The sequence below is a fragment of the Danio rerio genome, chromosome 7, assembly GCF_052040795.2.
Source record: "Danio rerio strain M-AB ecotype USA chromosome 7, GRCz13ab, whole genome shotgun sequence".
NCBI lineage: Eukaryota > Metazoa > Chordata > Actinopteri > Cypriniformes > Danionidae > Danio > Danio rerio.
In genome coordinates this window covers 53,273,017-53,299,704 of record NC_141027.1, presented here as the reverse complement: position 1 = coordinate 53,299,704, position 26,688 = coordinate 53,273,017, and the positions used below count along the sequence as shown (strand labels likewise).

The 26,688-nt window shown below is 36.7% G+C and overlaps 1 protein-coding gene and 1 long non-coding RNA gene across 9 annotated transcripts in view; one reads left to right on the top strand and one right to left on the bottom strand.

Annotated features, from left to right (window-relative positions):
* The window catches only part of tcf12 (transcription factor 12), a 192,666-nt gene that overhangs the window by 56,863 nt on the left and 109,115 nt on the right, over nt 1–26,688 (top strand). For all 8 annotated transcript variants that reach the window (XM_087259091.1, XM_087259090.1, XM_087259087.1 and 5 more), the window contains exons 4-5: nt 4,353–4,426; nt 16,075–16,174. In XM_087259091.1, coding sequence (XP_087115217.1) covers nt 4,353–4,426; nt 16,075–16,174 — 174 coding nt within the window. The remainder of the gene's footprint in view (nt 1–4,352; nt 4,427–16,074; nt 16,175–26,688) is intronic.
* On the bottom strand, nt 21,033–25,538 carry LOC147836119 (uncharacterized). Its single transcript, XR_015496284.1, has 4 exons — nt 25,426–25,538; nt 24,955–25,071; nt 21,445–23,901; nt 21,033–21,320 (listed from the first exon to the last, which is right to left on the bottom strand). It is a non-coding gene; the product is annotated as an uncharacterized LOC147836119 (long non-coding RNA).

Genomic DNA, 26,688 nt, shown 5'->3' with positions numbered 1-26,688 from the left:
ATGTACCTCTCCTAATCATGTGAGCTTAGAAGCTGTATGAAAAATATGTAGCATGAATGGACTGATAGAAATTGAAAGAAGGAAGAATTGATAAATGGAAAGATAGAGGGGTGGATGGAAAAAATAGATGCACATGGGATAGAAATGAGAAAAGACAGATAACTAAAGTGAAAGGGGAAGGTGAGAAAGATAGAAGTGAGGAAAAGCTAAAGGATGGAGGATGAAGTTTAAAAAGAAAGAGAGGGAAATTGATAGTTAAATGGAAAGAGAACAAGAGAGAAATTAATAATAGTAGAAGAAGAAAGAAGGTCAAATTGAAACATTGTAAGATAGAAAAATAAGTAACAACAGATAGAAATAAAAAGGATGGATGGAAAAAGAAATATGCATTGAAACTAATGGATGAATTGAAGATAAGGAGAGTAAGGCAGGTGGGTAAAAGAAGAAACTATGGAATATTCAAAAGAATGAATAAAGAGGCGTGACATGGTGACTCAGGTAGCACTGTCGCCTCACAGCAAGAACGTTACTGGTTTGAGTACCGGCTGGGTCAGTTGGCATTTCTGTGTGGAGTTTGCATGTTCTCTCAGTGTTGACGTGGATTTCCTTAAGTGCTTTGATTTCCCCCACAGTCCAAAGACATTCACTGTAGGTGAATTGAATAAACTAGACTGGCTAAAGTATATGTGTGTGAATGAGCATGTATGGATGTTTCCCAGTACTGGGTTGCAGCTGGAAGGGCATCTGTTGTGTAAAACATGCTGGATAAGTTGGCAATTCATTCCGCTGTGGCAATCCTTGATGAATAAAGGGACTAAGCTGAAGGAAAATGAATGAATGAATGAAAGGTGATTGAAAGGTGTATATATGTGTGTGTTAAACTGCAAGAAAGTTTCATAAGAAGAAAGAAGGAGGTATGGATGAAACCATGAATAGAAAGAAGGTAGATTGCCGGAAAATAGGACACATGATGGAAGAATGAAAGGACTGATGGAAGATGAAAGAGAAGGTTTGAGGAAAGGGAAAGATATAGGGATGGAATGGTGATAGACTGAAAAACTGAAACAAAGAACAACAAAGGATTGTGTGCAGTGTGCACTGTAAAAATGTCTGTAAATTTGCAGTTTTTGTTGTTTTGTGATTCATATTTTTATTTTTTTCCTGTTTATTTCTGCTTTTAAGTTGCGTTATGGGATCTTGCTCTTTCTTTCAACAACCTGTAACCTGCAAAGATTTTTATGAATAGTTTGAAGGGATATACGTGTTGTCTGGGTTGGTGTTGTGTATAACGCTACAGAAACCTTGTAATAAACTGTCAGTGCATTTCCTATTATTTTATAAACGTTTTCTTCTATATATTATTTCTTACACGTTATCAGAGCTTGACATTAACACCCACCAAATGCGGGTAGATTTCAGCTGTGGCAGACAACCACACCCACTAGCTATGTTGTCCGGTTGAAATAATTTTTAAATTGTAGCTTTCTTAAAAGCAAAGTTCGGGAGGATGCCCATTGAAAAGAAGCACAACTGACAAAAACAACTGTGTTCATGCAAGCAAAAGAAAACAAGTGAAAATCAAATGAGAGAATGATCAGGCTCATGGAGAGACAAACGGTTTCCTTTGAAACAAATTGGACAAAAGTGATGATCGCCATGCTTGTTTTCAAGAGTTTGAGATTCTTTAATAAAATGTCTTTGTGTAAGCAGCAGCAGTTGCCACTTTCACTTTAACCATTCTTTGAACAGATTCCTGGGGCCTAACATTAACCCTGTGTAGGTGATCATCTTTTCATTACTGCACACAGTTTTTCACCTGCTTTCTTTTACAGTTATTTTTTATTTATGGTTTAATTATCATCCTTTACAATAGTATGGCTTTAATAGGAGATCAATTTCCCATTTATGTATAGTGAACTGGTTATCTGGGATGTTTAGCCTGGACAGATTACTGTGCATAGTTCTAGATACATGACAATAATTATTGTTGAATGAATGTATAATCAGATGTATGCATAAAAATATATATAAATATATTCCTAACAACAAAAGTGTGACTAGTGAAAATGACAGTGGATGGTAATCAAAAAAGTTAATTGCAAACCCTGCATATTATAGTATTTCAAATGACTAAAATGTTAATAAAAGTCTCTTTTTGTTGAACTGTAGTTGAATTTTCAACATCAAAAATGGACAGAGCAGAGATTAAAAAAAAAACCCATAATGCAATTCACAACTGTAAATAAATGTAATTAATTTGCAGATATTTTTTTTTACAGTGTGGCAGATTTCAAGATGGATATAGACCATTTCAATGGGGTGATGCCATTAGCCCATGAACATTTCCCGCTTGTTGTCAAACTATTTCATATCTGTAACGAGTCAATTCAATCATACTTGTGGCATTATTTATTAATACTTGGAACTTTTTGGACTCTCAGAAGCTATGGAAATTTAAAATGTGAAACAGGAAATACGTCAGGACCCTTGTTATTGTTTACATTCCTCAAAATGCTGTATTAAAGCAAAGTTGGATGGATGGATTAAAAAAAGGGAAAGAAGGAAAGGATGGATGTGGGCAAAGGTAATATGAAGTATTCATGTGATGATGGTTGGATTGATAAAATGATAAAGATGTAAAAAAGAAGAATAAATAATGAGGAAAAAGATGGATGGAATTACTAAGAAAGAAAACTGAATGAGAAGTGGATGAAAAATAATGATGATGATGGAAAGAACTGAAGAATGAATGGAAAAATAGGATGAATGATTGGAAAGAGAGGAAAGTATGGATGTATAAACAGATTGCTGTATCAGTAAACAGCAATCAGACTCTCTCTCTCTCTCTCTGTAAATAGTTTGTTCTCTATGCAAATGTTCAGCTGATAGTGATTTGAGTTTATTTTAGGCTCAGCTCTGCAGTGTTAGGGATCACTTGCACTTTTGCATATTGTCAACAATATCATGAAAATAATACTACATTTATTTGATTTCTTTTAAAGCCTCTGCTCAACGTTTCTGTAAAGACCTCCATAATTCCCCCTGATTGTTTACTTGCGTTTGATCCATGCTGCCTGTTATAATGGGCTGGAATCAGATAAGAAAGAATTGTCGAAATGACAAACATGGATTATCAATAGCACACAGTGATATTGATGTTTTCTTTCTTGGCAATTTGGAGACTCATACATGAGACCCAAGAACGGAATATTGTTACCTACACAACAATATTGGCTCAAACAGCCTGAAGAAGCCAGCAATCATATATCTTTACCCAACAGCCTCAGCCAAATGTAATTTTCAAAAGCCAGATATTGTTTTTTGTTCATCACGTACCAGATGTTGGATCAAGTCAATTGTGTCAACTTTACGTTTTTATTTATTTATTCGTGTCTCTGGCTGGCTGGCTGTCTTTTGAAAGCGAGAGGCGATGTAAAATATGAGGTTTATCAAACTTTCAGCACTCAGCTCTTTTGATGAGCTTCAGCAATACATCACTGACATCTGCGAGCGGCTCGGCTGCACCGGCGCGAGCGGGAAAAGGAGCGATGCGTTTTTGAAAATGATTTATGCGAAGCAAAATAAATGACGCGGCGTGGCCGGCTTGTAAAGTGCAGCCTTTGAATGGAAGCGTGGCGGATTATCAGCTTTGCTGCACTTCTTTCCTTACTTCTGCTGGACACGAGCATTCACCATGAGCTCAGTGTTTCCACTCCTCACGTGTATTAAAGTGTCCACCACTGGAAAGCTGAGAATGGAGACAGGAAGTTCTGACAACTCCCCCGCTTTCATTTTAGAGAAAAAATACATTCCAGCTTAATTGTCAGTCAGTGAATGCGCGAGTAAATAATATATGAGATCATTTTGTTCCATTGAAACCAAATTCAGGAGAATGCTGCGCCATGGTTATTTAACATTTCTGTTGCTCCCTGGTGTTTTAATATTATCATAATTCATTAGATTTAAACTGTTTGCTGATTATGATCAGTTTTATAAGTACAGCCCTCATATATACTGCACTCTTGATTTGCTGTGTGAGGAAAAACAATTGTTTCAGGCTGAATAATTGCTTTATTTAAGCTGTTAAAAGTATTAATTAATTTCTTTCTTTCTTTCTTTCTTTCTTTCTTTCTTTCTTTCTTTCTTTCTTTCTTTCTTTCTTTCTAAATATGTACCTCAGTTAACACAGTATAGGGATCAGGGGACAGAATATAATAAAAAAATCAAATATTCTTTAAAAAAATATATATTAAATTAAAACTAAATCAATGTTATTTTATTTTATGTCGCTATGTTAAGGTTGTGTTGGTGGGCATTCTTTTGATGGAGTTGTGAATCTGTGTTTTGGACAGGTATGGATGAAAGGACGAGCCAAGCATCATGGGCCTCAGGTGGCCAGTCCAGCCCGTCCTTTGAGTCCTCCAGGGTAAGACTGGTCTTGCTTCACCTCACTGCACTTCACTTGCCACACACACACACACACACACACACACACACACACCTACAAAAACTCACCAGATAAAGTGAAGACTCTGGTAGGGCTCTTTTCCATTACACCAGTTCAGATATTTGTTCTCAGCTAAATGAAACATTACTACTTATTTGTTCACTGGATATACACTACCTAACAAAAATGTTGTTGCCTATTCAAGTTTTAGGAAAAACAAATAATGACTTCTAGTTGATCATTTGGTATAAGAAGTGACTTTTATGAAAGGCAAAGGCCTTTAGATTTTTATTTTTCCAAAATAATATATATTCATACGTTTGGTATGTAATGGGCAGACCAAACGTCTTGATACCTCGACTGCTGATATTGGCATCCACTCTGCAGACCTCTCACATGCCCTTATACGGAATGTAACCCTAAACCATGACTTTTCCTTCACCAGACTTGACTGGTTTCTAAATCTTTGTCCATGCGGATTCCAGTAGGTTTTCTGCAGTATTTGTGGTGATTTAGATGATTCATCTGAAAAATCTACCTTCTGCCACTTTTACAAATGATTAACTAGAAGTACAACTTACAACTGGCATCGATGACAAGACTTTTGTCAGGCATATTATATTATGTGTATATTAACATAATGCCACTATTGATTTGATTATATAACCTTCATGCAAAAATAAAGTAGAAAGAAATCTCTTGCATGGTTTCCGCTACATTCATTCTTTCATGGCGGGGCGCCACACCAAAATTCATCCCGCCAAGACTACATTACAGCATCTCATTCAAAACATTCAGTAATTTATTTATTTTTTATTAGCGGGTTATAATTGCACCAAAACAAATTAAAAGGTAAGTGAATTATAACAGCACAAACTTTTTTGTAACCGTAGTAGTGCTGTGCGTTATTTGTTTAACTCTTTAAGGTTAAATGCTGACTGACTGTCTGACAGGTGGTGATGCGTGAGGCCAGCAGACACGACGTACCTTTCAGTTAAGATGAACACAATTTCCATAATTATGCTTTATAGATAAAGGTCTATGGTTCTGCATATAATGACTTTATCTTGCTGGAATTTATAGCCGTTTTACTTTGCTTCAGGACGGATTAATACCACTCTGTAGTTCTATTGGAGACATTCATAAATATTCCTAGCCAATCTAATAAATGTTTGGAGACTCTCATTACATAAACGCACTAAATCGCACTTCAGCAGCATTTATATGAGAGCGCACAAGAAAATGCACTTGAGTAGCGTATATTTAAGGGCATGCAAGAAGTTTTGTGCACAGCAGAGGAAATTGGCGCACAAGCAAACCGATTTGCATGCACATATTACATTAATGTGATCTCAACTATACTGCACTCACCACTTTTGACATTGAAATACCGCCGTAGGTAGTTGGTATATCTATGTAAAAAAAGACCTCTTGCCACAGCTGTAAAAAATCCTAGAAGAAACAGAAGACTTGTGTTCTTTTTGGGCCGCAATTATTTGATCAAAAATAATGCAAAAAAGTTATATTGTGAAAAATCATTGCTATTTGAAGTAATTACTTGCTTTCTTAAAGTATTTTAACATTTTAATAATGTCTCCTGCTGGAAATATCGTTTCAGTGTCACATGATGCTTCAAAATCGAAATTTGCTGGTTTGTTGATTACAGACTTTTTCATATATCAGTGCTGAAAACAGTTGTACGGCTCTGTATGTTTAAAAATGTCATGTTTAAAAATAGGCGGCACGATGGCTCAGTGGTTATCATGGTCGCCTCACAGCAAGAAGGTTGCTGGTTCATATCCCGGGTGGGCCAGTTGGCATTTCTGTATGGAGTTTGCATGTTGTCCCCTTGTTGGCGTGGGTTTCTTCTGGGTGCACCGGTTTCCCCCCCAGTCTAAACACATGAGTGTATGAGTGTATGAGAGTGTGTGTGTAAGTGTGTAAGTGTGTAAGTGTGTAAGTGTGCAAGTGTGCAAGTGTGCAAGTGTGTGTGTGTGTGTGTGTGTGTGTGTGTGTGTGTGTGTGTGTGTGTGTGTGTTTTGTGTGCATGTGTGTGTGTGTGTTTGTGAATATGGGTTGTGGCTGAAAGGGTATCTGCTGTATGCCAGAATAGTTGGTGGTTCTAAGTCAAAGGAAATGAATGAATGAATGAATGTTAAAAAGTAACAGTGCTTACTTGAAATACACTTGGAATCATTATAATTACATTGACTCTTGATCCCTTTATTGCACAGAATAATTTTTTTATATAAAAAAGGTTTGAATGACCTCAAACTGCCTCACAGCAAAAAGGTCACTGGTTCGAGCCTCGACCGGGTCAGTTGGCGTTTTTGTGTGAAGTTTGCATGTTCTCCCCATGTTCGTGTGAGTTTCCTCTGGGTGCTCTAGTTTCCCCCTCAGTCTAAACACATGCGCTATAGGTGAATTGGGTAGGCTAATTGTCCATAGTTGTATGTGTGTGAATAAGAGTGTATGAGGGTTTCCCAGTGATGGGTTGCAGTTGGAAGGGCATCTGCTGTGTAAAACATATGCTGGTGACCTCAGATTAATAAAGGTACTAACCCAAAAAGAAAATGAATGAATGAATGAATGAATGACCTTAAATTTTTAAATAGTAGAGAATTTAATTATAATACGTAAGGTCATTTTACAAGATGTTTACATTTTCATTTTGTTTGGAAATTTATAATGAACTAACTCATTGAAATGTATAGTGTAATTTTTTATTTTCAATTTTATTACATTTTTATTATAAATCTTATTACAAAACTACAGCATCTCGCAGGGAAGGGGACACTTTCAGATTTAGTAAATAGCAATTTTTATATCTAATGACATGTCAATATTGAAAGGAATCCACTCACAAGCAAGTTCTTGTGTTTCCTCCCCATTTCCTCAGAGACAATTAGCAAAAATCTTTTCTTAAATGTTTCTTTTTGACTACTAAAAAGTATTACGAGCTGCTGTTCAGCAAAGAAAATATCGTGGTTTTGTCCTTCAGCGCAAAAAAAAGGAAATGTTATTGTTTTTTCCACTTTGTTAGAAGAGACCGTTGAAAGTGCACATGCAGCCTACTTGACGTTGTGATTATATTAGTAGCGTTATTGACAAATAACAAATTGTATACGCTTCTTCCAGGCTTGCCATGTTTGAATGAACACAGTTGGTGCAGGAAGCGTTGATGCATTTCAGACATACCATAAACCCGGATTGATTTTCATGCATGCAAATGATATCCACTTCATCACAGAAAAAAGAAATCAGCAGAGATTGTGATTTTTATTTTACACTCAGACATATAGTATGGAGTGGTGAGGATCTCTCGCTTCCTATTTGTTTGTTTTGTCTTTTCCACGGTGGTGTGTTCAGGGTGCCCTGTATGAATTTCATTTCATGTCAATCTCCTGTCACTTCCTATCAGAAATCAGTCAAATGTCAGAGGCTCTCACACCACATTGTCTTGTTTATTTCCGATGCCCTTCCCCTCCGCACTTCTACAGGCGATGGCTATGCCGCCGGCCTGATTTGAATTATAAGACGGAGACGCATGCGATATCTTTGCTCTAGGTGAATGGAAATTAGTGCTTGTGACATTGCTGGGGATGGGATCAGCAGACAGCTGTTTGCACCTTTGTACAATGTGTGTTCACACACACACACACACACACACACACATTACTCACACGTGCATCAGATGTGCACACAATCAAAGTGTTTAACTGGACTGAAACTCTGTGTGTGTCTGAGCACTCGGGTTTTCTAAAAAAAAAGAAATAAACATGTGTCATTTCTGAAACATTTGACATGTAATTTATACATTCCAAATTATTGAAAAATTAAATCAGCACTTATTCATGCAAATGGCTATATTTTTACTATTTATGTCTGGTAACTAATCCATGCCAATAGCTTCATTGTATATTTGAGGCTAAGGAATTTTAAGATCTCATTTGATGCTGTTAAGATTGGGTTAGTTTAATATTTTATTATTAATGGTGCACTTAAATCACGACTGATTTTATGGAGTTTTTAATTACTCATCACAAAAATCTAAGTCATTGTATTGTCTCAAATTATTTTAAGGGACAATTCCTGCTATTAACCAGTGATGGGAATATTATGATATAAATAAACTCCGTTACTAAACGGCAAAACAAGAAATCAAATGAATTTCAGTTTGCCCCGTTACAATGGCGTTGTCATTACTGACAATAAAATGCATGTTACTAGAATTGAGAACACTGAAGTGGTTTTGATGCAAGCAGCATCTCTTTCAACCAGGGCCGGAGTGGGACTTCTTTTTAGCCCTGGAGTTTTAAGCCTTTAGGCTGGCCCACTTCAGTTGACGACTGATTTTAATATTAAAGTGTTTATTGTTTTCTGATGTGACACTGAAGACTGGAGTCATGTCTGCTATAAATGTTTTTTTTTTTTTTTTTATAAAATTGTTTTTACTGTATTTTTGATCATATGACAGCAGCACTGTTAACCATAAAATAATTCATCCAAAAGAATGTTTAAATTGTACAGACCCAGTCATTTGAGAGGTGGCACATGTAATGGAAGGGACTTGTTAAATCACTGCATTATATACTGGACATTCTGAACTGTGTAAGAACAGCTTTGCAGATTGATTTAATTTTCTTTTTACATGAGTTTGGATGTCAGCAGCACTCAGACCACCACTGTTGTTTTACTTGGAAATTTGTAAAAGATCTAAATGTGTAATGATTGTGTGCTGGGCAATGCAACAAAGAATTTTTGTTTAGTTACAGCCAAGGTCAAACGAAAGGAAGAAAAGCACTGTAAAAAAATAATATTCTGCAATCACAGCCGCTCCTATCCTGACAGGATTAGATTTCTCAGAGGACTTCAGAGTTAGACGAAAACCAGCAAGTAATTTGCTTCATCGTTTTTACAGAGTAAGAAAAACACAGACGTCTTCAATTCAGACACAATTAAAGTAACATAGTCTGTGTATGAAATGGTTATGTCGTTTGAAGGCGGGAATGTAACGTTTTGCCCAGATTTTAAGCGTGGATATTATTTACATTAGACTTAAAACAGCTTGTATGACTTAAAATGTGGTTTATTTATTTTAGTAAGTTAAATTAATATAAAACATATGATGTCATGACTTATTGATTTATATAACTATTAAATATATATAATTTTTTATTTTTTTATTCTGTTACCATTTTAAAATATGAAGACATTTACAAGTGTTAAACAGGGCTTAGAGACTTTCCCATAATTGCACTGAGAATCAACTATCGATTCCAAAGTTTGAAATTGGTTCAGAAAAAGGAATCAACTCTTTTCAGTTTCATTCATTCATTAATTTTTCTTCAGCTTAGTCTCTATTTCTGTGGTTGCCACAGCAGAATGAACTCCCAACTATTCCAGTATATGTTTTACACAGTGGAAGGCTTTAAAGCTGCAACCCAGTACTGTATTCACATACACAATCATATGCTCTATGCCCAATTTAGTTAGTCCAATTAACTTATAGCACATGTCTTTGGACTGGGGGTGTAACCGGAGCGCTCAGAGGAAACCCATGCAAACACGGGGAGAACATGCAAGCTCCACACAGATGTCTCTTGGCCTAGCCTGGACTTGAACCAGCAACCTTCTTGTGACTAACCACTGAGCCACTGTGCCGCTGTGCTAATCAGATTCACTCCCTTCAATAAATTGGTTCAAATAACTATATCCGTGGTCCACTTACCATTCATTTCAAATAGCTAGTTATGGTATATCATGCTAAAATATCTAAATAATAAACTACGCAAATGTGTACTGCTGACTATTACCTTTAAATTGTTTGTAATGGTGTTTATCTAACTTTTAACTTAATTTCCACACCTGGTCTTTGTTTAGGCCTGCACCATAATGAAAAAAACCTACCATTGTGATATGTAGTTTTCTTCTATATGAATATATCACTATATGACTTAAGTAGCTATTTGGAAAGATTTCCAAAGTTTTAAGCTCCACTATGAATACATAAAAAGATAGCATATGCATAACGTGAAGGGATTTTTCTTATTCTTGTTTTAAATAAAGGGATTTAGTAAAGAATAGTGCTAAAATACGGCCATTGCTGTAACCAAAAGTCAACACACGTCTGAATGACTGAAGGAGTGCAAATAGAGGACTTCTACTACCCAAAATCATAAGCAATAGCAAAAATACAATTTATTTGAAAACATACAGTATCATACTTACAGACATCACCTTTTTGGAAGGAACACAATGTACTGTATAACTGCAGGTTAACTATGTTTATATGCTGCCCACCCTATTCACAACTCTTTAACATTTTTGATTTTGACTGTACTATAATAACGAGCATAAAGCTCTATACAAGTACACTTGAATTGAATTGAATAAACTGCACTCTTATAAACCGCTCAAATATACAGTTTGCTGTTTGTATTTGACAGTTGTGTGCATGAATTTTAGAATATGTTAGAGCAGCATGTATTGCTATAAAGTCTGTGTGCTTGATTGAGCTTTCCTTTAGCTTTTTTATTATTGGCAGGGTTTAAGACTAAAGAATCATAACAGCAGTGAGTAATCCATTCTCGCAATCAAGTACATCGATTTTAGAACTTTGAACTGGAATCCCAAAATTTCAAATTCGTACAGCTCTATTGTTAAAGCAAACTTCTTGTTATTAATGGCATTGCAACAGCTTCCATTGCTGATGGCCAGCAACAAAGTTAGGAGGCCATTGTCTGAGGTTTGATATTATCGTGAGAATCAAGCACACCCTTTTGTGGTTTCCCCTTAAAATAAGCCTTAAGAGCTTCAAAAGAGCTGCAGCCGGTTTGCTGTGAGGTACCCGCTAAAGATTTAATCAGCGTCTTCATCCATCACATTACTTTTTCACAGCCTTGTTGCACTCAGATCTCCTATCAGATATCTAAAAGAGGCTATGGCTTTTCTGTATTTTTCTGTTACCTGCAAAGAACACGGGATCCCATCGACTAACATTTCACTTGTTCTCCCGCTCTTGTTCTCAAATTGTGAAGCATTTTAAGCAGGATTTTTTTTCCTTCAGACGAGCGACTCGCTGGCTGTGTTCTTCCTCTCTGTACTCGTGTGATTAGTGGACTGTGAACAGACTGGAGCCCCAGCTAGCTGACCTTGGCCCACAGCCAGGCATCACATCCTGGGCAGCCGTGGCTTCAGGCCTCCCATCTGACAGCCCAAGCCGCATGCACCACCTCTGCCGTGCACCCCGCTGTCCCACAGTGCCTCGCTCCCGTCCATCATGCCACTATCACCCGTCCCCAATGCCTTTAAACGGGACCAGGGCGTTCACCTGGGACGTCAAGGAGCATCTGAGAGATGTTTCTGCAAACGCAGTGCTGGTTTGCATGCTAAAGCAGCTGCGTGGACGGTATTTAGACCAGTATAACCATTCACCGTTGACAGCTAGAACATGCACAACAATCAGTTCAGTTAGAGATCATGAGGCAGCAGTGATTGATGATCTAATGGTCTCACAGATCTATTCATCTTCACATCCACTGTCCTTTTCTGACACCCCGGCAGCTGTCACTGGGCAGCCTTAAAAGGCCATGGAGGACAATAGAAATGATAAAGAGGTTAAAGGGGGAGTTCAACATTTAAAATGCTGTCATCAATTACTTTTGAACCTATAAGCACGTTTCACCTATTGTGGATTGTTCTTAGCACCTACCTTATATTTAATAATGTGCTTATATACAGTTGAAGTCAGAATTATTAGCCCCCCTGTTTATTTTTCCCCCAATTTCTGTCTAACAGAGAGAAGATTTTTTTCAACACATTTCTAAACGTAATAGTTTTAATAACTCATTTTTAATAGCTGATTTATTTTATCTTTGTCATGATGACAGTACATAATATTTGACTAGATTAAAGATTAGCTTAAAGTGATATTTAAAGGCATAACTAGGTTAATTAGGTTTACTAGGCAAATTAGGGTAATTAGGCAAGTTATTGTATTATGATGGTTTGTTCTGTAGACTATCGGAAAAAATATAGCTTAAAGGGGCAAATAATTTTGACCTTAAAGTTATTTAAAAAAAATTCAAAACTGATTATATTCTAGCTGAAATGTAGCAAATAAGACTTTCTCCAGAAGAAAAAAATATTATCAAACTTACTGTGAAAGTTTTTGGGAAATATTTAAAAAAGAAAAAAAAATTCAAAGTTGGGCAAGTAATTGTGACTTCAACTGTGTATATAAGTAAAAGCCAATTTGATCTGTTTACAATATAAAGCGAAGCAGACTTCAATTTAGGTCTGTGTGCTATGACAGTATAAATCACGTCAAAAATATAAAGAAAACATGCATGGATTAAAACATTAAAATCATGACAACAGGCAAAGAAGTATAAAATATTTGTGCTAATTGACAAACATTTAACATAGTTTCAGTACAATTTCTTACTTTCTTATTAAAATTTGATTTCAGTATTGCGATAAAAAACTACATCTTTACTGTAAAATAAAATATCCAACATCTAATATTGTGAAAAACTGCTTAATTTGTATGGATAAACTTTTTGAGCTCAACTTTAATGATCTCGGCGTAAAGTCTAAATTGCATGGTGCAAATGCAGTAAGGGTGTGTTCGAATTCACTTTTGCTATTTTAAGGACAAAAAAAATCTTAACTTTCCCTTTATTTTTACGCTTTGCTTCTTTACTTTCGTGAAAACGGTGTTGTACGCACTACACTGAAGATATCCATTAGCTATTAGCATATTTAATTTTGATTGTTAAGCGCAAAGATTGGTTATATCTGCACACACACCCTATTCGTATGTAATAATAATAACATAATAATAATAATAACATCATACAAAAGCAAATTGTCATGAATAAACTGAAAAAAGCCCCCTGAGGTGAAGAAGGCATGGAGGCAGTGGTTTTTATATTTATGTAAAAAATAATAATTGTATTTCTTTAATTTTGTTTTCATACAGTATGTAAAGCTATTTGTGTATTGCTGTACGTCCTGTGTGTTTTAAGCAATGTGTAAAGCCGTCTTTCCACTGCACACGACATTTGGACATGACTGTCGGAATACACCCCCTTGTGGCAGCCGCACAGTATTTTCAGTGTTGTCGTGCACCACAGGGGAGAACGGTGTCCGAAATAAAGGAGGGCAAAAGCAAGAGCCTTTATTCTCTGTGCGTTTACTTAGTTTGACGGATGAATAATTACTAGACACTCATAGACCGCTAAAATATTGGAGGGAATGTGGAGACAACATTAAAAATATATATTTTATTACTTCCTTACTTGCATTTATGAACAGAAAAGTTATATATATATATATATATATATATATATATATATATATATATATATATATATATATATATATATATATATATATATATATATATATATATATATATATATATATATATATATATATATATATATATATATATATATATATATATATATATATATATATAGACTTTTTATAATTTAAAAAAAATAACAAAATAAACCTTTAATATTTCTCATCTCGCGCGCACGGATCTGCTTGGACAACACTGGAGTACATCATATGCGGTCGGCAGGTCGCATAAGGTCAAGTTGCAGGAGTTCAAATATTTCAACGCATCCACAGCTCAATTCGGATCTGAATTTTCCGCATACGGAGATGAACTCAACGCTGCTCCCGGACTGCTCTCCATTGGAAATGAATGACTTTCGGTCTGTTGCTTGTCATTTGTCGTGTGCAGTGGAAAGGAGGCTTAAGCATTTTGGACTTGTATAGGGGAATAACTAACATGCTCTGCACTGGACTTGCTTTTAGTTGGTCAATGGCGCGGTATATTTCAGTTCCTCAAAATAGCAACGCACCAACAATGCGCCCTAACACACCTCCTTTTTAGACTAGCATACCCATGAATCCACAGAGTGCTGCAAAGGATTTGCAATTTAAACAACATGGTGCAAAATGTAAAAATCAGGGTTGCGCTGGTTTGGAAATAGCAACTACTGTAATAGCGCCAAACGCATCTTTCGCCTTATTGCGCTGGGTGTATGATAGGACCCTTAGAGTCTTAAATGTTTTGTAAAAATTGACTTTCACTGGATACAGAACTCTTTCAGGTTTCATTTAAAATACCTTCATTTGTGTTCCTAAGCTGAATAAAAGTCTTTTGTGTTGTGTATGTAACTGATTCCAGAATCAGTTTTGGGTGAACTATCCCTTTAATTGTATTTCTGCATGCATCTGTGAGCTATCCTTTAGTCAGAAAGCTTACTAAATCATGCTTACCAAATTGCTGGGGAGGACGGTGCAGTTCGGGGGCTTGTTTTCACTTGCCATCCCCCCACCCACTGTGTCTCTTCAGGGGAGAAGCTATTAGTCAGGCAGTTCATAGCGTTATTAACCCAAACGGCAGGGACACGATAGGGAACCTCTCCGTATCGATTCTGCCCCACACAACACTCCACCACCTTTGAAATTACTCAATCATAATCCGTTTGGAAAACAGGAGTAAGAAAAAGAAGAAAAATGCATATTTTAATTGTCCGGGATGCATATATTTTTGAAAGCAGAGAAGGAAAAGCCCACAGTAATGGACAGCCGGCAGCTGTGGGCCCCTCAGGAGAGAGTTAATATGGTTTGGGGGAAACATTTGACTGTAGCGCCAGGCAGATTTTCACCGGCTCCAGGATTAACGCAGCCACAGAGTATCCTTTATTGGGGGGGACTCCGAGTTTTAAAGGCCCACACTGTGACCGATATTTAGACCTAAGCCCCCCAAAGCTGATAACGGTCATGAAAGGGCAGACCTCAGCTGCCGAGAAGAGAGAACCCGACTTATTTATTCTACTTTTTAAGTACAAGCAGGCTTTCGGCATAAAGACGTGATCTGTGTCAAGCTCTAGCAAACACGTCACTTCATCATCAGTTTTATGTCATTTTGGATGCATCGTACCACCATTTTACATGCACAAATCCTCACCAGTGCTAGCAGTTTATTTTAACAGTACACACAGCAGGAAATTCTGATCCTGAATGAAGAGATTGTCAAACAAAACCAAAACGTTGCCTAGCAACCGCATTTACAATCATGCTAGAAACTTCAAGCTGCATTTCTTCTAAAGATGCTAATTGTGACTGATCTTAATAATAAGCAAAACACAATGTAAGCTATACACCAATAGTTAGTATTGCTTAGAGATCTTAGGAAAGTAATGTCTGTATTACTATCGTTATGTCAGATCCCAGTGTGCTAACATTAAAGGGAATGAGGCGGAAAAAAAAACATGTTAATGTGACGTGAATTTTGTTGATAAATGCAAATCGCTCATTTTCTGTTGTTGTTTGTGCCTCATTAACTTTATTACAATTACACAATCCCAGCACAAGCGCTGTCATCTCTTCGGGGCTTTTGTTTGCCCTTTTAATGAAATTCATCAAAGACTTTGAAGAAAGTGTTTTTTAATGAGGAGAGTAGAGAAGTATTGATCGTTTCGGGGGACAGTTGACCAGTCGTGCTCCCCTCTTTCCCCCAGTAATTAGAAGAGTGTCATAGCACTCAATTAGCAGGTCCGGCTAATAATGTGTTTAATGCTGTGATCTCTTTCCCCCAGGGGTTTGCAGACTCTCATTATGCTGATCACTTGAGTGACAGTCGATTAGTGTCCCATGAAGGATTGTCCCCAACACCTTTCATGAGCTCCAGCATAATGGGTGAGTATCCAAGGTGATTCTGACCCCGTCTCACTTTCGCACCCGTCTTTCTGTCATCAATCCATTTAGCAAAGTGTGGACCGATCAGCCACTTCTTCTCTTAGAAAGCAGTCACCCCAGGAAGTGATAGAAATGGGTGAGGGTGTTTGTGCACTGTATATACGCTGCATTTATTTATACTGCATGCATGTGGACAGTAAAAGCAATATTAAAATAGTGTACTCAAAAATTAATTTAGGATTGTTTGTTGAAAGACGTCAAGAACTATTGATCAGTAATATTGTGAGATATTAAAAATTATTATTTTATTAATTTTAATCCTTTTTTCCTAGTAAATACAGTGCATCCGTAAATTATTCATAGAGCGTCACTTTTTCCACATTTGTTTATGTTACAGCCTTGTTCTAAAATGGATTCAATTAATTTATTTCCTCAAAATTCTACACACAATATCTCATAATGACAATGTGAAAAAAGAGTTTTTTTGAAATTGTTGCAAATTTATTAAAAATAAAATACCTAAAAAAATCACATGTGCATAAGTATTCACAGCCTTTGCTTAATACTTTGTTGATGCACATTTGGCAGCAATTACAGCCTCAAGTCTTTTTGAATATGATGCCACAAGCTTGGCACACCTGTCTTTGGGAATTTTTGCCCATTCCTCTTTGCAGTACCTCTCAAGCTCTATGAGGTTGGATGGGAAGCGACAGTGTACAGCAATTTTTAGATCTCTCCACAGATATTCAATAGGATTTAGATCTGGGCTCTGCCAGGGCCACTCAAGGACATTCACCGAGTTGTTGTGAAGCCACTCCACTGATATTCTGGAGCTCAGACAGAGTGACCATCAGGTTATTGATCACCTCCCTGACTAAGGCCCTTCCCCCCTATCACTCAGCTTAGATGGCTGGCCAGCTCTAGGAAGAGTCCTGGTGGTTCCAAGCATCTTCCACTTACGTATGATGGAGGCCACTGTGCTCATTGGAACTTTCAGAGCAAAATAATGTTTTTCTGTAACCTTCCCCAATCCTGTCTCAGAGGTCTACAGACAATTCCTTTGTCTTCATGCTTGGTTTGTGCTTTGACTTGCACTGTCAACATTGGGACCTTACATTGACATGTGTATGCCTTTTTAAATCATGTCCAGTCAACTGTATTTACCACAGGTGAACTCCAATTAAGCTGGAAACAGAATGTACCTGAGCTCAATTTAAAGCTTCACGGCAAAAGCTGGGAATACTTCTGTACATGTGATTTTTCTGTTTTTTTTTTTTTTTTGATACATTTGCAACAATTTAAAAAAAACTATTTTTTTCATGTTGTCATTATGGGGTACTTTGTGTAGAATTTTGAGAAAATAAATGAATTTACTTTCTTTTGGAATAAGGCTGTAACATAAAAAAAAATGTGGAAAACTATCGCTACATGCTATCAATACTTTCTGGATGCATTGTATAATAGCAAAGCTGACGTTTCAGTATCATTACTTAAGTGTCTTCATTTTTTCAACATATAGAGTTTAGATACAAAACATCTAAATCCCATCTGAAATTTCCTCCTAAAATGAGCATTTTTCTCAGCCCCTTATGTTTATGTTAATTTATTTCACTTTAAAATCAATGGAAAAGTATGCTTCGCTATAAAAGTAAAATGCTAATTTTGAAAGAAAAATATCTAACGGAATTTAGAGGTTTTTGCATCTGATCTCTTCATATGTTGACACGTTTTTACTCCTATCACAATTTATTTACTCTAATTTTAAACTCTAATTAGTTTATTTAATATCAATTTAGGAAAGTAATACATATAAAAGTAATAATTTCCCAAATGGTTCTATGTAACTTCGGTAAATATATATTTAAATTGTTAGTATCATTATGTGAAAATAACAATCCTGAGATGAGATAGACATGAAAGTCATGCTGTTCAGTGAGTAACCACTGATTCACTGAAGAATGTGATAGAATGATTCACACACATTTGTCACAGTATTTTTCATACATTCGTTAATTAGTCATTTGTTCACGAATTGACTGTAACCAGTAATATTACATGAATCAAATTAATTAGCATGTTATATGATCGCATATTATAAATACATACATAAATAAGGCTTTTTTTCTTCTATCACATCTGTCCCCAATTTCTGAATCTTCCTGTGGTGTGACTGTCTTCAGGAGTTGACCCTCCCCCAGGGTGGAAGTCACACCATCAGTACAGTTTTCCATCACAAAAGACTGTCTTCTAGCAAGCAGAAAAGCCAGCGGCTTGTTCCAGTGGCACACTGCATTTTTCACAGAGGAAAGTGAGAAAGGAAGGGAGAGAGCGAAAGAGAGAAAAGTAGGGGTTTTATTGGTGGTAGTGAAACAAACAGATGGGCCAAAGATCATTTTACACACACACACACACACACACACACACACACACACACACACACACACACACACACACAGAAACCCTCTCAGTCACGGCTCTCTCAAATCTCTCTCGTCCTTCCGATAGAGGTGTATGAAACTCTACTAAACTTGCTCCACTTCCTCTTTTGCTTCCAAAAATGTTTCAGATAATTTTCCATCGGTATCAGTTTGTGAGTTTGTGCTTGTTTGGCCCCTTGTTTTGTTTGCTGACTCCACAGACACAAAGCATAATACACATTATTCAGCATCAAGATGACGTGCAGTGCAGATTCTGGAAATTGCACACGCTCATTTCTGTTGTGTAATTTTGGAACATGTTGATGTTGTGGATAATTTTATCATTGTGAAGCGAATGTTTTACTGCACGTATTACTGCTGCGTCTGCAACGAGTTACACCAATATTTCACAGCACATTCTCCTTTCTAATCTCAAGGGTGTCAGACTTTTTCATGACAGTCAAGGATGGTATGCCTTATTTATTTTATGAATGTTCAACGACTTAAGCACCTTTAGTGGGATGCTCTTAGATATTTATCGGGCTTAATGGCTCGATTGGGGTCACAATAGGCTAGTTATCCCTTCAGCGTGATTGATGGATGTTGTTAGATTTGAGGTCTCGGTGTCTGCCGCTATTGTGATGTGCACGCACATGACAGCTTTATGGGCTGCTGAACCCCGCTTCTTTGTAGCATCACCCTGGAGACCGGTTGCCATGTAAGGTGGCAAGTTTTACGGATGGGTGCTGCTGCACGAAGCCCACCGAAACGAAATGTTATCTCCCTGCCAATTGATCTGTGCTCGTGTACGTGCGGAGGTAGGGAGGATGTTTGGTTTTCCTCTGTCCTGTTGATGCAGCACTAATTATGCCTATAAGTAGCAAAATATGGAAATGATCTGGAACAATGATGTGTCAGGGAATTAGGCAATCTGATTGCACGGCTAAATTGCCTGCGCTATCTTGCTGGGATTGGACGAGAAGACCGAGTCTTATCAAATTGAATTTCAGCAGTAATATCTGGGATTTACATGGAATTACCCATTCCGGAGCAACCTCATTAAATCATCTCTGAAAGGTTATTACTCACCAATGAAAAAGGCAGAGCCGGAATGTGAATGTAATACAATTAAGCATTACCATCACACAAATGGCATTTCTGAGGGAACCCTGGCCCTATGAGTTACTCGTGGGTTTATGTGACCCATATTTTGGTTTCCTGCATGTGCGTTTAAAAACAGAGCCGTGGTAATCTAAGTGGATTATCTCAAGACAAATCCTCGCGGTCTGCAGTTTCTTGAAGGAAGTAGCGGTCGTAGGCTGCCGCTTGTTTGTTTACCTTTTCAGACTGCTCTCGCCTGATAAAACCTACTTGACACATGAAACAAAACATAGCTTCATTTCAACGATATAATCGTGTAACCTTGTTTGTGCCATTACTAAGAAAGGCGTCCGATTTGCTTTTATAAACCATTATCCCATTAAGCGGTTTAATTTGAATGCTTCATTTAGTAGACTTAAATATGCCTGTGGGGGCTGCATGCGTTGACCTGGTTCCACGCGCTCTCTAAGTGAAGTATGACATGTTGAGAGCAGCTTGGGGTTACCTGGGGTCGTCTATTGTGTATGATAATGAACTTGTTTCAGTTTATAGAGCTAGGCAGATGGCTGGTAATGACTGTTTATTTGACATAACATTTTAATTAGAGTAACCGCTGCTTGTTCTGAATAATGGAGATCCATTTTAAAGGTCACACTCTGTTCTGCTGCGTTTGTAATGGATTTAAGCTCGTGTAGAACTATGTATTAGATGTTGGAAGCAGAGTTGGATGCGTGTCCGCCTTTTCTGTGCATTTCCTGTGAGCTTTGTGTTTGAATGGATAGTTCTTTCGCTTTGTTGCATCATCCTCCTATATGGTGCATTTGGACTCTAGGGATGTGTGTGTGTGTGTGTGTGTGTGTGTGTGTGTGTGTGTGTGTGTGTGTGTGTGTGTGTGTGTGTGTGTGTGTGTGTGTGTGTGTGTGTGTGTGTGTGTGTGTGTGTGTGTGTGTGTGTGTGTGTGTGTGTGTGTGTGTGTGTGTGTGTAAGTGTCTGACTGTGTGTGTGCTTGAAGAAACTGATGGGAGTCTCAGTGTCAAGGTCAGAGGTCAGTCAGTCTGCGCTGCACGTGCCGGAGCCCTGGTCCAATCCTCTTATCCAGCATGCTTCTCGATCTGCACGTGGCACTCACACTGTGGCTAAAACCTTTCTGCGTTGTACACAATCCTCTGATGTAGCAGCGGATGACAGTAAAGCATAATCGCACATTTTGTCTGTTGTGACGCTATTATTGTGACGTTAGGAAAATGTCATATCATTATTATAGTGACCATAATTATTATGATTATCAATATTAACTTGCTTTTGAATAAATTACCTGAAAATGTACAAAAATATATGTTACACACACATATTTGGGCATGGGACACTTTTCAAAGTATACCACAGTTTGGAAAAGTCAAGGTTTTAAAAGCAATCAAATTATCTGCTATACATATGGTATGGCTTACATATAGTATATGTAAGATTTTTATTTATTTATTTTTTAATGTTTTTTAGGACAACAGTATCTCCAGCAGAAAAGATATTCAAAGATGCTGTTTTAAATTGTAAAGAAATCAGTGTTTTTGAAACTAATAAATACAGCAGAGGTCAATGATTGATTTTGATTATTTAGCCTGACATGTTTACTGCTCTAAAATATTATAAATGTTTCTCAAAATAAAATATAGTGTGTTCAAAGGGAGAAAAACGTTTTTGTTTTTTTACAAAGATATTTAGAAAGAGCATATTTTAGAGCAGTAATCATAATACTGTCAAACCATGATATTTTTATCCAAGGTTATCATATCGTCAGAATCTTATACCGGCCTATGCCTACACATATTGTTGTGATAACCTAAACATGAATGCTTTTTGGATTTACTTGATTTAATGATATAATTTCATGTACATTTTGTTAATAGGTATTGTTTGTTGAACCTGAAAAACAGATTCACAGGGATCCATGTTTAGGTTGTTTTTCACAAATTTGCATAAAGCTGCTTCATAAAAGCCGATAAGAGTTGTGATGAAAATATATAATCACAATTTAATTTGCAAGTTAAGTCAACCTTCAGCTTTGTATTCTCAATAGTAAGCAGGACACTTTAAATGAAGTGAATATAACATTAACTATCTAAACACTACTTTAACTCTTTACACAATAAACAAGAAGAACAAATAATATTTGAGATTGAGAAAATTGTGTTTAACCAACCAGTTTGTGTTTGAGGCACTTCATCTGAAATGTTATTCGTACTGGTTTATTTTGTAGAGAACTGACCAACAAAAGTACATTAAAATTAAGACTTTGTACCAAAAAAAATTTGTTCCAAAAATTTTATTTTCCAACAAAAATATATAAATTGCTTTTTTTTTTGTACGTCCCCATCCACTACACAACTGTGCAGTGTTTGTTCCACTCCATGGAAAGTACGGATTTAATAAATGCTCCACTTTAGGCCTTACAAACCTCTGTCATATATAATGGTTATATTTTTTTATAAACTTTCATTCATTCATTCATTCATTCATTCATTGAACTGCCAACTTATCCAGCATATGTTCTACACAGCGGATACACTTCCAGCTGCAACACTTATACAGTACAGACAATTTAGTCTACCCAATTCACCTGTACCACATGCCTTTGGACTGTGGGGGAAACTGAAGCACCCAGAGGAAACCCAAGCGAACGTGTAAACTCCACACAGAAATGCCAGCTGACCCAGCCGAGACTCGAACCAGCGACCTTCTTGCTGTGAGGTGACAGCACTACCTACTGTGCCACCGCGTCACCTTTTATTCACTTATTTATACAAAATTACTATAGGCTATAGTAGCCTATAACTACTTTAATTAAATAAGCCCATATATAACTAAATAAGTCTCTATATACAGTATGACTCTCTGTATAAATAGCATTTGCATTGCAGCCTTTCACAATTAGCATTTAACAGTTAGTCGTAATGTTACAGGGTTTATCATGAATTAATAATCAATCTCAGTTTTATTATGAAAAAAAAAATAGCAATAAAAATATTATGGGGTGTCATGGTGGCGCAGTCGGTAGCACAATCACCTTAAAGCAAGAAGGTCACTAGTCGAACCTTGGGTGGGTCAGTTGGCATTTCTGTGTGGAGTTTGCATGTTCTCCTCTTGTTAGTGTGGGTTTCCTTTTGGTGCTCCGGTTTCCGCCACATTCCAAAGATATGCGTTATAGGTGAATTGGGTATGCTAAATTGGCCATAGTGTATGAGTGAATGTGTGTATAGATGATTCGCAGTGATGGGTTGCAGCTGAAAGGGCCTCAGCTATGTAAAACGTGCTGAATAGGTCGGCAGTTCATTCCGCTGTGGCGACCCCAGATTAATAAAGGGACTAAGCCGAAAAGAAAATGAATCAATAAATAAAAAATATTATGAATCATAATGAAAATTTGAAATGATAATACTAATCGTAAAAAAATGACAGTTGTTTACCTTGAAACCATTAATCGTGACAACACTAATATAAATTCAGTTCTGCAAAGCATAAATTATTTGCGTTCCATATTCAGAAGCCTAAGCATAATTTGTACCACAATTAAACCCTATAATAAATTTGCAATAGCATCGATCAGCCAACTGTAAAGCAAAGCCTGTGCGTGTGTCCACTTGTAATGTGAAGCTGGAGCGTGTTGCATAATGATGACTCTGTGTTGAAGTTTGAAGCAATATTTAATAAGGCTTAATGCAGCTTTAGATTAAGCAGAAATCTGCATGCACATAGAGAATCCTGCTTCTTCAGCGCAGCCAGTATTTACTGGTCAAACAGATTACCATCACAAAAGACAAATTAGTTTAGTACTTTGTTGACATTCCAAACTCTGTGGGTAACAGTTGGCACAGACAGAGCTGGCCTGGCTTTGACTTGATGAAACGCTCTACAACAAAACACGCTACATGAGTTTTAAATTGAAAGCTCACGGGGAGAAATGCCGCAATCAGTTGTACATGTGTTTTTATGTAAACTTTCTGAAATTTAAGGTGAAGCTTTGTTGCTCTTAAGCTCAGGGGAAGCTTGTGATTTGTGTTTGATGGGAATAATGCACATGGATGGACTCAGGAAGCTGTGTTTCCTGGCAAAATGCTCACCTCCTCTGGTCTGTAAGGTCATGCTCATTTCCAGTGAAGCTTTTCCCCCCAAATGCATTGCGCTAAATGGTCATCAAACCAACTCCATGGAAGTCTGCAGAATTAGAAAGCACATGATTCAGAAAGATACATTTAGATTCACATTAGATACATTACAAATTCACATTTGATCAGTTCTTGATTTCCAAAAACTCAAACTCGTGACTATTTTGAGTTATTACAAAGCTCTTCATCATTTTGAGTTCATGTGCATTTTACTTTTTAGCAATGAAGGTCTTTTACTTTTAGAAAAAAAATACAATTTTCACTGCAGCCAAAACCATTGTCTAATTGGAGATTTAGGAATTCACTGGCATATAAATGACATTTAAGCTAGCAGACATAGACTGAAACCCACTGAGTCTTTAAATTTGACACGAAACGGGCTGCAGGATATTTGGAGAAAAAAATTCCTACAAAAATATGTAGTGGCGGCGCAGTAGATAGTGCTGTCGCCTCACAGCAAGAAGGGCGCTGGTTCGAGTCTCGACTGGGTCAGTTGGTGTTTCTATGTGGAGTTTGCATGTTCACCCTGCGTTTGCGTGGGCTTCCTCTGGGTGCTCCGGTTTCCTCCACAGTCCAAAGACATGCAGTACAGGTCAATTGGGTAGGCTAAATTGTCCATAGTGTATGTATGTGTGTATGGGTTTCCCAGTGATGGGTTGCGGCTGAAATTGCATCCGCTGCATAAAACATATGCTGGATAAGTTGGCGGTTGGTTCCGCTGTGGCGACCACAGATTAATAAAGAGACTACGCTGAAAAGAAAATAAATGAATGCAATATGTTTTGATATATGTTGCAATATGAGTGTAATATCAGATGGTTTGAATAGCTCTATTTTGGAAGATTTCATTTATTTAGATCAAAAGAGATAATTAAACCTTTTTCTATGCAGTGCATCGGCATAAAATATAATAAATTACAAGCACATATAAATACGAAAGACCAAAAATAAATGCCACTATGGTTTTCTGGTAATCAAGTACAATGAAATGTAAAATAACATGGTCATCGTTGTGGAAATCATTTTTAAAATAATAATAGCTTCAACTTTTTATTTCTAATAGACAATCTAATTTTGCAATGTGACTATTACGGATACACACCTTGGCTGTTTCTTAATTCCAAAAACGCAGAGAACTGACTCGCTCTTGTGGAGGTTGGTCTTGCCAAGTTACCTCAGAAGAACAAACTCGGGAGACCGCGAGAACAGAGAATGTGTCCTGTAAGAAATGAGAAGCTGAATTCTTTCCTGATTCCTGATGGTCACATGATCTTCACGCGTTTTTAATAGAAATTTTTTTAAACTTTACAGCATTCATACAACGATTTATTGTTTCTTCCCTTTTCAATATACATACTATGCCTAAAGACTTTACAAATTTACTTTGCACAATACAAATAAAACTAATTTCAAAATTAATTTCAGCAAATAAACACCCTTAATGTGTTAATGCTTTTATTTAAATTTTCAAGATTGTTTACTTTTACTGTTTCATTTAAGGAAACTCCTGAGATAAATATGTAATGCATCTGAACTTTAATACCAAATCTATATAAAATGCTGCATTTCCCACCTCTTTTATTCAGCCGCATTGACTTTGAAGACTTCTCAAGCGTGTTTTCGGTGCATCTGTGCGTCCTCGATACCAAGAACACATCCATGAACTTTCACGTCTCCTCCGTTCTTGCGGTCTTAAGTTTTGAAACTGAACTTTGGCAATTGATGATGACGTTACACGAGGAAGCAAGAACGCTGAAGAATGCATATTGAGAAACAGCCCATGTTATATTGATGCTTCAACAATATATTGTTCAGCCCTACTTTTAATTATTTTGAACCCTAACTATTTTGTACAGTAAATACATTTGAATGATATTTTCTGTACTACATACGTTTTAATAAATATGTCACTAACTGTTGTTCTTGTGAAGCAAATCTTTTATCTAATGGCATGTACTGGATGTATCTAATCATTTAGGCCCTGCTTACTTTTAGTGTTAACCTGAGCTTTCAGTGATTTGATCACAAGTTGTCAGCTGTCACACATTATTATTTCCAACTCTCCATTAAAGGGATAGTTCACCCAAAACTGAGCACATCCTTTCCTCACCACTCACTTTTCATAAACATATTTGTACTTCTTTATGAGTGTTTCCAAACCTCTACGAGTTTCTTTTTTCTTGTTGAACCTAAAGGAAGATATTTTGAACAATGATTGCATCCTGTAACCATTCACTTTCAGGATATTTGTTTTTCCTACTATGGAAGTTGATTTCTTACATTCTTCAAAATATGTTCTTTTATGTTCAACAAGAAAACTTATAAAGCTTTGGAAGTTTAAGTGGTGGGTAAATGAACTTTTTAACATGCATTCAAATCCTTCTCTTGTGACTCATTGTGTTTGTATTTCACTTAGAGCCTTCAATCTTACTTTTGTTTTCACATCACTTATGTCATCATAACCCTATGTTACATAGCTTACAAGCAAGTAAGAAGGCAAGCAAAGAAAAAAGGCATGGATGATAACTACAATTGTGATCAGGATCTGCACTCAAAAAATAAACAAGATTTTTGATGCTTGTTCAAACTGCTTTTTTAACAACACAACTCTTGATGTTTTTGGGACAACTTAATTGTTTGAATGATAAAATTGTTAATTGTTTGAATGTTGAACATTTTTCTAACCCTCAAGTGGTTTCAAAACTTAGAGTTTCTTTATTCTGTTGAATACCTGAAATCATGTAACCATTGACTTCCATAATAGGAAAAACAAATACTATGGAAGTCAGTGGTTACAGATTTACAGATTTCTTCAAAATATCTTCTTTTGTGTTCA